The 14,952-nt window shown below is 40.0% G+C and overlaps 1 protein-coding gene across 1 annotated transcript in view; it reads right to left on the bottom strand.

Moving 5' to 3' along the window:
• ANK2 (ankyrin 2) overlaps positions 1-14,952 on the bottom strand; it is a 275,508-nt gene that overhangs the window by 27,965 nt on the left and 232,591 nt on the right. The window contains 5 exon segments of the mRNA XM_078148698.1: positions 834-908; positions 2,604-3,800; positions 3,803-8,959; positions 12,299-12,320; positions 14,614-14,646. Coding sequence (XP_078004824.1) covers positions 834-908; positions 2,604-3,800; positions 3,803-8,959; positions 12,299-12,320; positions 14,614-14,646 — 6,484 coding nt within the window.

Here is a 14,952-nt window from a genome sequence, read left to right as displayed (position 1 = left end):
GGGCTAGCTAATTATGTAATTTCTAGCCTCAGTTTTCTTATCTGAAAACTGGGAATGATAACGATTGCAATAACTCTACTACAAGAGATTGCCATGAAAAAAGGTCTTTGTAAACTTTAAAGCATTTTATACATTTGAATTATTATTATCATTACCACTAGCACACCAAATGGTACCATTTAATCTTGCTACCAGTGACAATCAGATAATTTTAAATTATACAAGTCTGATTTTTTTGTAAAGAGCATGCTGTATCACCAAATCTTTGAACTGTTTTCAAGAGGGAAGAGTTATATTCTATGATTATCTCAATGCAGTAGTTTATATAAATAATAGGAAGGATTCAACATATAGGTAATCCTACTTGAAATAATTACAATTAGGGTAACCTATGGTTTTAACAACATGTATAATGTCATTTGATAATACCTCTTATAATCTTATAACTTGCCTTACTGAATGTGTTTAAAAATTAGAAAGTTTTAAAAAATTCTAATATTTGCCGAAGCCATATATTGGCTTCCTTTATTTATACTTCCAGTGCTTGCCATGGAGTTTAGCACATAGTAGGTGTTTAATACATGTTGTTTTGCTGACTGACATCAAAATTTTTGAGACAAAATCAGCAATTTTTCTTAAATTTTGAATTAAACTTATCACACTTGATGAAAATTAGATTTGATGAGCATTTCTGAACCTAGTCACCTCCCAAATGCTCTGCTTTCCAGTTCTCCTAGGGGGAATCCCATAATCTACACTTTTTTCCCCATTGAATATACTTGGTATTCAAACCAGGGATTTGTCTTTGGAAAAACAGATTATTCTCATTTTACCTGTCCAGCTGAAGCCAAGGTGATCAGCGATATGAGCCAATCTTTCTTCAATATGCTCCTGGTCATCCTGCGGATCTAGAGAAGGTCAAAGAAAAAACAGCCATAGGTTGTCTATGATACAGTGAGAGGAAATGACAATATGGGAGACATCACAAGTAAGGAAACTACTTTCCTAGTGTACTGCTACAAGGTTGCTGTTACATTGAGAATCATATTTAGTCACCTCTTGCCCTGAATTCTAGGGAGGGGGGGAAGACAAAGTACCTAAAAGGAACCTTTGAAAACAGCTGCTTCCATAGCTCTTTCATCCTAAGTGGATATGAGTTGTCTATTTTTAATAAACTATACTTAGGTTAAATGATATTAAGGTACTACTTTTAAATGACCCGAGATCATGTTGCCTACCAAAAGGGGACCACCTTATTTTCTTCTCTCTTATAAGGTTCACAATGGGTCAACTTCAGAACAGGTTAGGAATTGGGAGAACCTAGCCATGTATTACACCAGTGATCTTCAGAGTCGACTCTTCTAGATCTCCCTCGAACAATCTGGAGCCTCATTTGAAGATCAAATGAGATAATGAATTAAAAAGAGCTTTGCAAATCCTAGAGGGATGGAGCTGATATTGCTGCCATTAATGAATTACATGCACTTGGAATATGCTAGAACCTCAAGGCCATATGTGCATGAAGCTGGCTGTTAGTTTGCATTTCAAGTGTCATGCTTGTCTCTCTGAAGCATTGCAAGCTGTCACATCATTCCCACAACCTGATATTTGCCGATTCACTGTTCCACCCACTGGTGGTCAATATTTAACAAAAAACAAAATCCCCTTTCCAGTACAGTCATTGCTCAAACCCCCATCAGGGAATTAAAATTACTCTTGTGAATTTCAAATCATTTTAGGATTACTTAATTCTGTTTTAATAAATGGTCTCATGAAAATTTTGCAGTATCTAATTGTAAGAATAATCAAGTTGTTGGAAGATGTCTCCGCTCTGTTTTTCCCTTTCACGTTTTGATTTACTTATGATGGGTAATATTCCTCCTTCTCAGTCCACTTGAGTCTTGCCAAGTTTGAGTTTTTGTCTCCTCAAAATATGTTTTTGTATCCATCTCTGCACATTCCCATTTATCTACTACATATATGAAAAGCATGTGAGGTTTTATTTTTCTTTTACCTTTTCTTTGTTTGCTTAAAGAGTTTAGCAGTGGTAACCAACCTTTCTGTACCAAAAACAGATCCACAAGAACTGGAATTTCATGATATGTGAAATCTTCTTGAGCAAATTGCTTCCTAATAATTACAAAATTGCAGGTACAAATGATTTCAGAGTGCATAAGAGTGAGAATAAAAAAAAAAACAAAGTACCCTTAGACTGCCAAACAAAATCAATTTGGTTGTTTCTCCATCAGCAACATTGCTTAAATTTATGGCCAAAATATTACTTCAGAAAAAGCAAAACTCAAAACTTGCATGTCCTGAAGCATATAGCAGTTAGGCTAAAGGCAAACTAAACGTTGCCCAGTTTGATCATAAATGTGAACGTTTTCCATAAGCATTCTCATTATGCAATCTTGAGATTGTTTTCATGGACAACAAGAGTCTACAGAGAAAGCACAAAACACAAACAGCTTACACAAGCACATTAACCACCACAGAAAGCTTAAAGAAAATGAGACACAAATCACCAAAGGAAAAGCAAAAATATATATATATTAAAAATCATGACATGCGTAGCACAGGGAATCCCAGTGGCTGGCAAATACCTTCAGCATGGTCATGGCCATTGTCATCAGGAATGCGCTCAATCAGAGTCTCAATGGACTCATCCCAAATGGGCCTGGTATCAAAGATGTCCTCTTGCACTGACTGCTCCGTCTCAACGGGTAGCACATTTTCAATTACAGAAACTTCCAGGGCACTGCTGCTTTCATCATCTGACACTAATTCTTGCTCCCTCTCTGATTGGGTAAGCCTATCTACTAACTTGGAAGCTTCATCACTAATCTCCTCAAAGAACTCTATGGAATTTCTATAAAGGTCAAAAAAGTGTTCCTTACTATCTTTTGTGGGGCTAATGGTCCTGCAAGATGAAGAGGTGTTTCTACTTTTAACTGGCAACCTTGAGGAAAATGTCTTTGGTTGTAGAGTTCCCTCATCTGTTTCTAACTGGAGCTGGGTCTCCCCTGAACCCTCTCTGGCCTCTGATTCTACCTCAACATAACTCCTAGCTTTTTCTAGATGCTTGGTCTTTGAATCCCAAGAGCTAGCATCAGATTCAGATTTACTTCGATTATCATGTCCTTTGCTTATTGGGTCTGAGGGCTGAGGAATCACTGCCTGCTGGTCAGATATCTCTGTGTGTGTAAACTGTTGCTCAATTCTTTGGAAGGAAGCTTTGATGGGGATTTTAGACTTTGGTTTTGCTTCATCATTCTTACTTTCATCATCTGGGCTGAGTAGAGAATCCTCAGAAATGGAAGCCTCACATTCTACAGGTGGCAATTCTGGGGACAAAGGTGGTAGAGTCCGGACAGGAATTTTGGACTGGCTTTCAGCAGAAGGCACATTCTCTGTGGCTCCAGTGGGTATTTCAATCACAGATTTCTGATCCTCAGGGGAAGAGTCTGGGGAATCATCTTCTCGTTCAGAATAGACAGACCTGGTGACAGTAGAAAAGTCTAACTGAACTTCTGTAATAGTCTCGGGGGAGTCAGAACAAGGCATCTGAGCTGTGCTGGATGCACTAGCCACATCACCAGTTTCCTGAGGGAAGAAAGTCTCAGCTTCTGTTGTGTCTGTGGAAATTGCCTCTTTTGTGGTTGATTGAGAGGAAGCTGAAATTCCCACTTCGACTGGAATTCTTGATGTGTGTTCAGCTTTGATGGCTCCAGCATCTATAGAGGCTTTTTCATCTACTTTCTCACTCGAGTCTTCTGTTGGCAAATCTGTTTCTTGTGCAATTTTTCTTCAGAATCTACCACTGATTCTGGTAATCTCTCCAACAGAGAAGGCTCCACTGTTGTCCCTTCTTTTATGTCTTTGGATAAAGTCTCTTGGCTGGCTTCTTGCCCAATTTGGAAAAAGTGAAAACTTTCATCTGCATAGGTTCTTTTGGTCATGTCAATGGCACCACTTCTGGTCATCTCAAACAGTTTTCCTTCCTGGAAGAGAAAGGGATTTTGTTCACTCGTAGGTGTCCCCTCTTCCGTTGGTGTTCTAGCAGGTGTGGTATCAGGCGTTGTACCCTGGGACTGCCTGTCTACCATCAATCCAAAAATCTTTTGTTCCTCTTCTTTCACTCGAGCCTCGAATGCTTCATCGTCTTCCCGTATTTCACTCCAGGAATCAGAATCCACATCCGTTTTGGTGATGATGACTTTACTTCTCTGCTCACTGGCAGATGCAGGCATTCCTAGGGATGAGGTAGTGTCACCTGTTTGCAGGGAACTTTCTTGTTTTGGTTCTATTTCCATGTACTGGTCTTCAAAAAGTGATGTTTCCTTTGAAACAGATCCACTAAAGGAACTCTCCACTATTGTGTCATGAACAGTGGATTTTACGGTAATAGAATGAGCTTCAGTGGAAAGCAAGTTTCCTGTTTGTCTAGTGATTGTTTTGGTCCTACTTTCTTCACTAGAGAAAAAGTATTGGGAAGGGACATTTTCATAAGGGCTTGTGATCTGTGGAGCATAATGTTCATCAGTGTCAGCCGCATCAGTTACAGGAACAACCATGGACAATTTATCTGTATCGAGAGCAATGGAGGAGTCTTCAGTAGGAACATTCTTGGTAGAGCTCTCAAAACTGTGATCACTTTTCGCCGTGTCTAATTCTACAGCTGAGGATGTGGCAGAGCTATCTTTATCTTGCTCTATTTCATCAGATGTTGAGCAATGGGAAACTGAGGGCAAGAATTCAGAGCTTTCTTCACAGGGACAATCTACTTTGGTGGATTCAATTCTGTAAACATCAAGATCTTGCTTTTCTCCTGCTATGTCTTTTTCCTGAGTATCTTGCTGATGTAATGATTTTTTGTGGGCTACCGATTCCTCTTCAAAATCATCACCAGTGGAAGTTTTGATGCCTGGTTGGAAGGAAATGGCTGGCTCATTAGGACCGCTGTGTTCACATTTGTGTCCAGTACAAGACTCTGCTTGGACGGTTTCTATCTCCTTGCTGGCATCAGAATACAGATCCTCTGATTCTTCAACAGAAACTGTGTCTCTTTCCTCAGGAGAAGGAGATTCAGAATCTTTGTCCACTGTAGGCTTCGCTGGGTCTTTCTGGGTCTCTTCCTCCATTTTGAAAGTGTATTGCTTAGAAACAATGGGCTGGAATCCTGCTTCTTCAGGGCTGGAATTGGAATCTAAGTCAGATGGAAGTGGAGAAGGAGGCTGTACTCGGATGACTGGCTCCAAGAGACCTGAGTCAACACCCTTCTTCAGCTGGGTCAACTCGGGCTCACTCTCTGAGGACGAGGATGTCTTCCTGCTTTCAGATATCATGACTACTACTGGTGTGTCCCCTTCCCTTTCTTCACTTGCCATAGGCTTTTTTTCTTCTCCTGCAACTGTATTGTCACTATCTGGCTCAGAGCCTGGAGAGGAGTCTTCTTGTTTACAGTCCTTTTTGCAGTCCCTCTTCTGCTTGGCTTCCTGTTCCAGTTCATCAAACATTTTGATCTTGGTTACCATTTTAAACATTTCCTCTTCAGGGGTGAACCTCTTCTTTTCTCCATTTTCAGAATCATCCTCCTCTGCACATTCAGGGATGATTGCTGGCTTAGGTGCATTGGCATCAGTTGCTTTGGGGGTGATTTCATAACTAATTTCTTCTGAGCTGGGGGTGTCAGGAGAAAGAGGACTCTTCCCAGAACTCTCCATTAGAGAGGTTTGTTCTAAGCTGTCATCCTCAGCGCTACCATCAGGGTCACGGAGAAGCCTGGAACGCACAGAAGCTAGCTCTGTGAAGGCTTCGGCTTTGGAGGAGGGTGCAGGAAGTGGAATGTGACCTGTGAGAATTCCAGCCTTCATCTTTGGCTCAACTGGACTGCTTTCAAGGGAATCACGGCAAGGGGATTCCTTCAAAGGACTGGGCTCCAAAGAGTCAGGGGTTTTGTGGGAGGAGTTGTCTTCTAGGACTGGACTTGCTTCCAAAGAGTCTTTGTGACTGATTGCCAATGATTCATCAGCTACGGGGCTGAGGCCTTCACTATCATGGCTAGGAAGGGAAAGTTCTAGTCCTTGGGGGCTTCTGACAATGCCATGGTGCTCAGGTTCTGACTCTTTACCTTTCTTTACAGAGGTGTCCAGATCTTCATCTTTCTGTATGGAGGTGTCAGAAAGCTCTGAAGCTTTTGTTTGATCTGTGTGTTCATCGGTGGTTGGTTCTTTGTCCTTGCCACCAGCTTGTGTCAGGGAGGTTGAGCCATCAAGCGTCAACTGACTTTCACTGCCGGCTTCCTTGGCAAGTTCTTCTGATGCTTCCTTGGGTAGGCTTGTACTATTGCTGCTGGTGCTCGTATGATCAACTTCTTGTCTGTGGCATATATCCCTAGAACTGTCCTCATCAGCCTCTTTTGAAGGACACTCAGCAGTAGACTTCTCAGTCTTATTAACTATAGCAAGTGGCTTTTCAGAAGCATCTGTGACATCTTTGGTTGTGGGGTATTGTTTTGCTGAATGGGTTTCACTTGGCCCATCTACCACGGCAATTTCCTTTGTTTCCCCAGTTTGTTCATCACTTTTCTTTGGTGAGAAAGAAAGACTTTCAGGGCTTGTCTCAGGAGTCTCTGCAAGTCCCTCATGCTTATAGCTTTCCTCTGAGCTAACCTGAGGTGGTGTCCCTTCCATGAGGCTTCCACATGGAGAAGCAGCCACCCCCTCATGTTTAAGGTTTTCACAGCTGCCATCTAAAGCACCGCTCTGTAAAGTCAGCACAGGCAAAAACCCATCCTTCATGTAGTCAGATGGAAAAGTGGCATTGAATGGGCTTGTGAGCACTTGATCTAAATGGACCTGTGCCTTTCCTGTGTCTTCATGCTGTCGGAACTGTTGGTATTTGTCATTGTCTTCTAGCTCTTCCTTAATGACCTCAGAGAAGTCAGTTGAGGTTTTTCTGTCTGGGCTGATCTGGAGATCAAGGTCTCCCAGTTCATCAGCTCCCTTTCCCTTTGTTAAGGAACTCTCTTTTGTGCTTTCTTCTTGAAGCACTGAGTGAGTGGGTTCAGTTATTTTTAGACCCAAGACTTTCTCCTTTCCGCCAACTACATCTTCTCTCTTCACGCCTCCTGAGGAAACCCGAGCTCCTCTCTTGGAATCAGAAGATACTGTTGTCTGAAACTTCTGGCCTCGTTTGATTGTCTGACTCTCTGATTTCTCGGGGCTTTCTTTCTGTGTTAGTGCCTGACCCCTTTCTTTTTCTACCCGGGCTTTTCCTTTCTCTTGTGGTGGTTTTTGTTTTGCAGATTTGTGTTCAAATAATCCAGTTTTATGTTTAGATGGGTCCTGACCTGACTGGAAGGCTTTCATCAATTCTCGAACTGACATTGTCTCTTCAAGCCTTTCTGTTCTTGAAGATGGTGATACAGGTGGGTGCTTCTCTGTTTTTGAGGAGGGTGATACAGGTGGGTGCTTCTCAGCTTTTGAGGAGGGTGATACAGGTGGGTGCTTCTCAGCTTTTGAGGAGGGTGATACAGGTGGGTGCTTCTCTGCTTTTGAAGAGGGTGACACGGGTGGGTGCTTCTCTGTTCTTGAGGATGGCGATACAGGTGGGTGCTTTTCTGTTTTTGAGGATGGTGAAGTGGAAGAGTGTCTTTCTGTTTTCCCAGAAGGCGATATGGGTAGGTGTTTCTCTGTTTTCCCTGAAGGTGATACAGGTGGTCGTCTCTCTGTTTTCCCAGAAGGTGAAACAGGTGGTCGTCTCTCTGTTTTGCTGGATGGTGATACAGGTGGGTGTTTCTCTGTTTTCCCAGAAGACAACATGGGTGGAGGCCTTTCAGTTCTGGCTGAGGGTGATATAGGTGAATGTCTCTCTGTTTTAGCTGAGCCTGAAACAGGAGGATGTCTGTCTGTCTTAGCGGAGGGTGAAGCAGGTGAATGTCTTTCTGTTTTAGCTGACGGTGACACAGGGAGATGTGACCTGTGAATTGTCTTTTTAGGGAGCTCCTGAGTTACACCCTCTTTACCTTTCACCCTGACAGGCAATTTGCTGCGGCCTTTCTGTTCATCTTCTACGCGTTTCTGCAGTGCCTTTACTTTGTCTTTTATTGAGCCAATGGGTGTTTCTTCTATCACTGGAGACACAGCTCTGACAGTGGGGACAGCTTCAGGTGCTAAGCCTGATTCCTCATCTAATGACTCCTCTGAGCTACATTTTTTAAGGTCAGCTGTGCCTTCACTGGTTTGTAAACCTTCCTCCTTTTGCTTTTCTTTTAATTTCCTCCTCACTGGCTTCTTTATCCCCAAGCTTGGTCTGTGTGGTTCTTGTATACTCTGTGTCTCATCTTGGCCCTCCTTTTCTGAACTCCTGCTAATATCAGTAGCCCCAGATTTCTTTCCTACTGCATCTTGGCCTGTCTGTGGCCGCACTTCGTGAAGAGCCTCATAAGAATTTAGATCATCAGTGAGATACTTCACTATCCCAGTTGGGTCTTTTTTAACTTCTTCTTTTTTCCCTGTTTCTAGTCTAACCTCTACACACGGAGATTCCGCGACTTCTAAGGGAGCCTTTCGCTTAGCCTCTTCAATTTCCTCATCACTGACAATAACCCACTCTTCTTCTACTAATTCTCTCCCTGACTGAGACTTCTGATTTAGGCGTTCTTCTCTGGTGCATGTTCCACTTCTCAAAATTTCATTCACTTTCTCTAAGTCCTCCTTAACTCTTTCAACAATTTCAAAAGGCTCGCCTGGCTCTTCGTCAGCTGCCTTTACCAACTCTTTCACCTTAATAGAGCCTGTCTTATCTGAGGCATCTGTTGTCAAGATGGCAGTCATCTTAATCAAATCTTGCTTCATCTCAGAAACTTCAGAGAGCAAGTCCGGACTTGCTAGGACGGGAACTTCATTAACGAGGTGGCTTTTCACGACAGACGTTTCTGTAGATTCTGTCTCATCGTCTTTGACGTGAACAAAAAAACATTGAAAGTAAAATGGAAATCAAAAAAGATATCGGAAAATGTAATCAGGACTGAAACAACACAAAGTCTTTGGCTGCAGTGGTAGGAAGATCAACAAAATGGGCTGGGAATGGTGGATCCACAAGGCCTCGGGGTACAAGAGCAAAGCAAAGCTAACAGAAAACAAACCAAAAAGGAAAAATGAGCAGGAAATAACTTGCTTAATTTTCTCATCGTAGCAATCCACACACACAACACCAAAGCTGTAACAGACAAAATCAACGAGACATTAAAAAAGGCCACAAATCAAAACAATGGAAAAAAACCACAGTGAAGTTACACAGAGGTATCTCAAGATTGTTCAGATGTTACAGATCAATGTTCAAATAAAAAAATAAACAAGGGGGAAAAAAAAGGTGGTAGTGGGGGGAAGCATTAGAATTGCCAGAAAATTGATTTCCTCTAAGAGAAAGCCAGTGGTAGCAAACTGTCAGAATAACATTTGAAAATGTGTTCGCATTTTTAAATAACCAAAACAAAGAATTCTTCTTGAGTTCTATGTGTTCAATTCTGGTATGTGCAACATGTTAGCTATATTAGGTACGTCAATCTGAGTCAGCTGCAAACCGGCATTTCATCTAAGGGAAACTCACACCTAACAATGAAACAAACAGTGTCCTGTTGAGAGGCACGGGCCTTTCCTTGGAGCAACCTCCTTGTTTAGACACAGAATGAACAGATCAAAGGGAGAAAAAAGAAGAAAAGGGGAAAAACAAGGATAATTGTGAATCAACTGATATGTGAGTTGAAAGGTAATGGATGGCAACCCCAAACTCAGAGACATTCACACTAGACACACGCACTGTTTATGTAAGCCAAGTTATTTCCATGCAAAGCAAAGATGGGGCAAAATTGCTGGGAATATAGCCTTATTGAAGAGCACTGGCAGGAGAATGGTTATAAATAAGAGTTGGTTAAGGAAAAAAAAATACTGTGGTGAAGCATATTTATTTCCCTACAAACCAATATGCAAAATATTGGATGTAGGCAGCTTATGGTGCAGACAAATGTGTAGGCATATGAACCAAGAATAGCAAAGAGATTCGGAAAACTAGCCTCTAGTTAAATTGACAGAGGAGTTTCTGAAAGGAAATAAATTTTGTCCCTCTTTGAAATCGTCAACTTGGAGCACATTTTGGTAGCTTATGATTTGAGTTTATCAAGAGTATATACTTTGTCATTTTAAAAATACATCATTGGCATCTATATGCCTATATTCAAAACTAAAACTAAAAATAAAAACCTTAGTGCCTTAAATCATTTAGTTACAATCATAGAAGAACCCTTCTCTCATAAGCAAGGTGAAGCAGCTTGGGATAGTGGAGGGAGGGCTAGACTTGGAGTCAGCAAGACCCGAGTTGGAATTCCTTTACAGAGATTTAATACATACTTGTGGGCAAATCATTGTGCTAAGCCTCAGTTTCCTTGTTTGGAAAATGGGGGAAATAATAACACCTACCATCACAGGGTTGTTGTGAGATTAAATGAGATGAAGCAGTATTATTGTAAAGCCCTTTGAAAAATTTAAGGCACTAAATACGTGTGAGCTCTCTCCTCTTTATTGACCCCCCCCCCGGTCTTCTCTCTCTTACTATACTCTATTCAGGAAAAGTTCTTTTTTACACATTAGTTTCAGAGGAGGACATAGGGAAATGAGATAAAACATCTAATAGAATCAGAGAGAACAGTATAGGTCATTCCAGCAAAAAAAATCTCTTTGGGAAATTAACACTTTTAAGAAAAAAATGATTTCTGCTGGCTTTGGAATTGGGAAGACCTGAGTTTAAGTCTAGCTATGTAGGCTGAGAAAATCCCTTAACCTCTGCATTGCCTCAGTTTTCTCATCTGTAAAACAGAGATAATAATGGTATCTACTTCGTAGGGTTGGTAAGATCAAATGAGACAGATATAAAGCACTTTGAGAACCTTAAAGTGCTACATAAATGCCAGCTATCATCATTATTATTATTATTGTTAGAATTGCTCCCCTTTTGAAGGACAAACTCTCAAAAATCAAACTTTCAAAGTTAGTATATTTCTGATGATTTACTTATTTTTGAAAGTTTGGGTTATGATGCCCCCTCTCAAATAAAACAAAACAAAATAAGCTCCAAACCATACAGGCTAATATGAAGTCAGATGTCTTCATTAAATCCTTTAAAGAATTGATAGGGTATGTATGCATGAAATGCAATCATGCAAAAAGAACCCAAAATACTTTGGGATTTTTTTTAATATATAAAACAACAATTTAGTGGTACAAAAGGTACATTTTCCTCAAAGGTGCATATTCATTTGAGGTAGGCCATCAGATGTAATATGAATTAAACGGTCTGGGAAATTTATAATATTTTAAGTGTTTTAAGGCTTAAATGAGTTGTCAGGCAGCTGTCTCATGGAATACCTCATAAAGAGGAATTCTGGCCTTGGGAGAAGGATATCACAGTGCTCCACACATAACAAGCTCTTCATAAAGGCTCGTTTATTTGACTGATAAACAATGTCTAAAAACCACCAAAGGCCCTTCCAGTTCTAATAATCGATAATTCTATAGTTCCCACTTAAAAACAAAGAAAAATTCCATCTGAAACAGATCTAAGTGGGGGGGGGCAGATTGTACTGTTATCCAAACACATCTCCATGCTAAGGCATCCTTGGTTGGCTTTGCCCAATTGGGTCTTTTTCTTTTACTTGTTCATTGCTGACTTCTGCAAATGAACAAACACATTTTTCCCTCATCATATCAGAACTGATTTCCACATAGAGCCATAAGCTTGGTAACACTTCACCACAGAAAAAGGGACTGCATAGCTTCATAAATTTCAGACAGTATCACTTTTGTACATACAGGCACCTTTGCAAATAATGAATTTTACTCAGAAATTGGTAGGTGGACTTAAAAAGTGATACTGTCCTTTCACTAAAAATCAAGTGTTGGAGTATTAGCAATAAAAAGACAAAACATAAAATGGTGGGATGGGATTCTAAACGAGCATAAGAGCATAGCAGGATTATCAGGGATGTCAAAGGAAAGTGAATGCTTAAATGAGGAATCATTGTATTTTATTGCTAATTAGCTCACTGATTAGATATGTTTGTAATTTAACTGGAAAGCTGCATTTGTAAGTATAAATTAATGCTTAATAATGATAATGTAATTATAATAATAAAGTTATTATCATTGTTAGTAATGGCAACTAGCTTGCATTTTTCTCTCATGCTTTTTTTAAAAATTCATAGCCAGCTTTCATACAAACTCCATTTTATTTAAAATCTTACTTTTTTCTGATGTCATATCGATCTGAAAGAAAACATACATAAATTGAAATGGTTACAAACAGTGTCTTGTCTCAAAGCCTCTGGTGTGCACAATATCCTGTTACCCACATACTACATACAAACGGGATGAGGAATGACTACGTAGCTGATTCTCACTCTCAGAGCTGATGGCCTGGGGTTGTGGGCAATCTTTCTTATTCTTGTTCATCAGAATTGAGATAGTTTCTCTATATTCTTCACCAAGAATTGAGTATTGGGAGGGTGATAAGGTGAGGCTTCAAGTGGTTTAAATCCTATTTAAAGCCTTTCCAAAAAAGCTAGGGCAGGGAAGGAAGTATTGGACTGGAAGAATTCTGAATGTTAGAAGTAAATGTGTGGGGGGGGGACAGGGAAGAGCTCAACTTGGCACTGGAGCCTGAAGGTTAATTTCGTGGAATGAAAGGTAAGGAAAAGGAAGGATGCCAAGGGTGATAATCTGTGTTTTGTTCTGTTTTGCATGCTATTTTCATTACAATGAAATCAGCAAGGTCCAAATTCTCTAATAATGTGATTTCATTTTTTTTGTCTGTTTCAGACCTGTGATTTCTTTGGCATGAGGAACTCCCAGATGAAGAAATTCCTTCTGCTATTGCAGGTCTGTATCTTCTCTGCAACTCAGCGTATAAGAGAGTTGTTTTGGGACATTATGTGACTTGCTTGGGGTCAAGCAATTAAGTGTTCTTGACTCTGAAGCCAATTGCCATGCTGACTCATGATTTCTATAGTTTGCCTTTAATCACCTTGATACCTTTCCCTTTCACCTAGATGAAAGGATTTGTTAAAAATCCCCAATTTTTACACACCAAAATTGTCATTTGTATATAATTTTGTATAGGTTTCCAGTATTTTTTCCAATGGGAAATATGAGGATTAATTCACAGAATGATATACTTCCATGCCTCATAGGTTTAGTTAAGGCTGAATTTCAGTGGAAACAAAGAATTCTGTTTTCTCACGCTTAGTATGCGTAATTTGATGTGGATAACGACTGCCTTTTACTTAATCATCACCCCTCCTGTTACATCACTCCATTTAAAGTGGAATTGAAAGCATGGGAGTTCAATTGAGATGTCTCGCTATTAAGAGGCAAAACATACAAAGGTTTTTCCGTGTTTTATTTTCACATCTGAAATGCTTATTTTCAACGATTTATTGGATATCTCCCAATCTTTATACAGTTAGTGTCACAATAAATATACTTATTTTTAAAAACTGAAGGAACCTAAATTTCAAAAAGTAGAGCCCAATTTAGTATTTAGTTGGTATAGTTAAATATCCATCTTTCTATAACTGGAAGTTTTATTTTTTTTTAAAACCACCATTTGAAACATCAGTAACTGAAACACCCCACTTCTTGATTACTACTAGAAACAGAATACTAGATTACATGGGGGAAATAATAATTAAAGTCTCTTGAGGAATTCTATGCAGAATAAGTCTTTCAGTTTTGGACATGGCTAATGCAGGAATTTGGAACAAAAATGCAGTCAATCAAAACAAAGGTGTTTAATCCCCATCCATCCCCCAGTGGAGGAGGAGAAAGGGAGAAAATACATGCTTAATTGGAGGGGGGAGTTGTTTTTTTAAGTCTCTGGGATATTGGTTCAAGTCACCATAATAATGTGGAAATGCCTAAATCAGTAGTTTTGTACATGGCATCAATTTTAGTGGAAATCTCACCACCCTCTGAAGCTGGGACAGCTGGGCATTTTCCGTGTTTCATGAGCGTGTCTTAAGGGTTGGGGAAGGATCAGTAGCTGATAGTCTGAGTTCTCCTGCCGCAGCCATCCCTAAAACACATTTTTCTTTCCAAATTGAGCACCAGTTGATTTTGTGGTTGGAAGTGGCAATCTTTACCTTACACTTTGCTTATACTACAAAGGCATGATACACTTTCAGAAGGTCTTTTAAATTTTATACTGTTTGGTGTTCAAAAACAAGGTTGTTGAACCCTCTTCTTGAATTAGAGACCAAAGCTCCACAAAGGGTGGACCTTTCATTGGATAAGACGTAGGTCACTAAAAGTGAACCCACAATTTTTCAGCCTAGTTGATGGCCAGCAAAACAAAAGTATAAACCACCTTAAGAAACGTGTAAGTCCTGTGTGACTTAAGCCTCTAAGAAAATCATTTCAGTTCAGTGTCAGGGAAACAGAAGTAGGCATTATACTTTTGGGCTTTTCAAGAACAGCTGCTTCATATGCATGCAGGGTCCCACTTGTTAGTGATTAGAACACTGATAACAGCCATAAGCGAGTGACACAGTAGCAAAATTACCTCTTCCTCCTGCTCTTGATCTGATTCTGACTCCTGGCAGCCAAGATGCCATGCAAAAGGAGGAGGCAAAAACAAAACAGTAGGAAAAGCAGAGACTATTTAGATACAAAGAAGAGGAAAATACCCTGTTGCCAAATGCTAACAGGAAGATATTCAGAGAGCATACTTTTTTACAATCAAAAGACAGGCAGAAAAATTCAAGAGGATTGACTTAAACATTGAAGTCTGTAGACAAAAGATCAAAATTATAGTTAACTGCTAGACTGATGGTAGATTTCAATGCCTGACTTACACATGCTAACATAATGCATACCAGAGTAGTAATAAGAAATGTTGGTA

Source organism: Phascolarctos cinereus, unplaced genomic scaffold (genome assembly GCF_003287225.1).
Source record: "Phascolarctos cinereus isolate Bilbo 61053 unplaced genomic scaffold, phaCin_HiC Scaffold_9;HRSCAF=440, whole genome shotgun sequence".
NCBI classification, from domain to species: domain Eukaryota; kingdom Metazoa; phylum Chordata; class Mammalia; order Diprotodontia; family Phascolarctidae; genus Phascolarctos; species Phascolarctos cinereus.
This window is presented reverse-complemented; position numbering and strand designations above follow the sequence as displayed.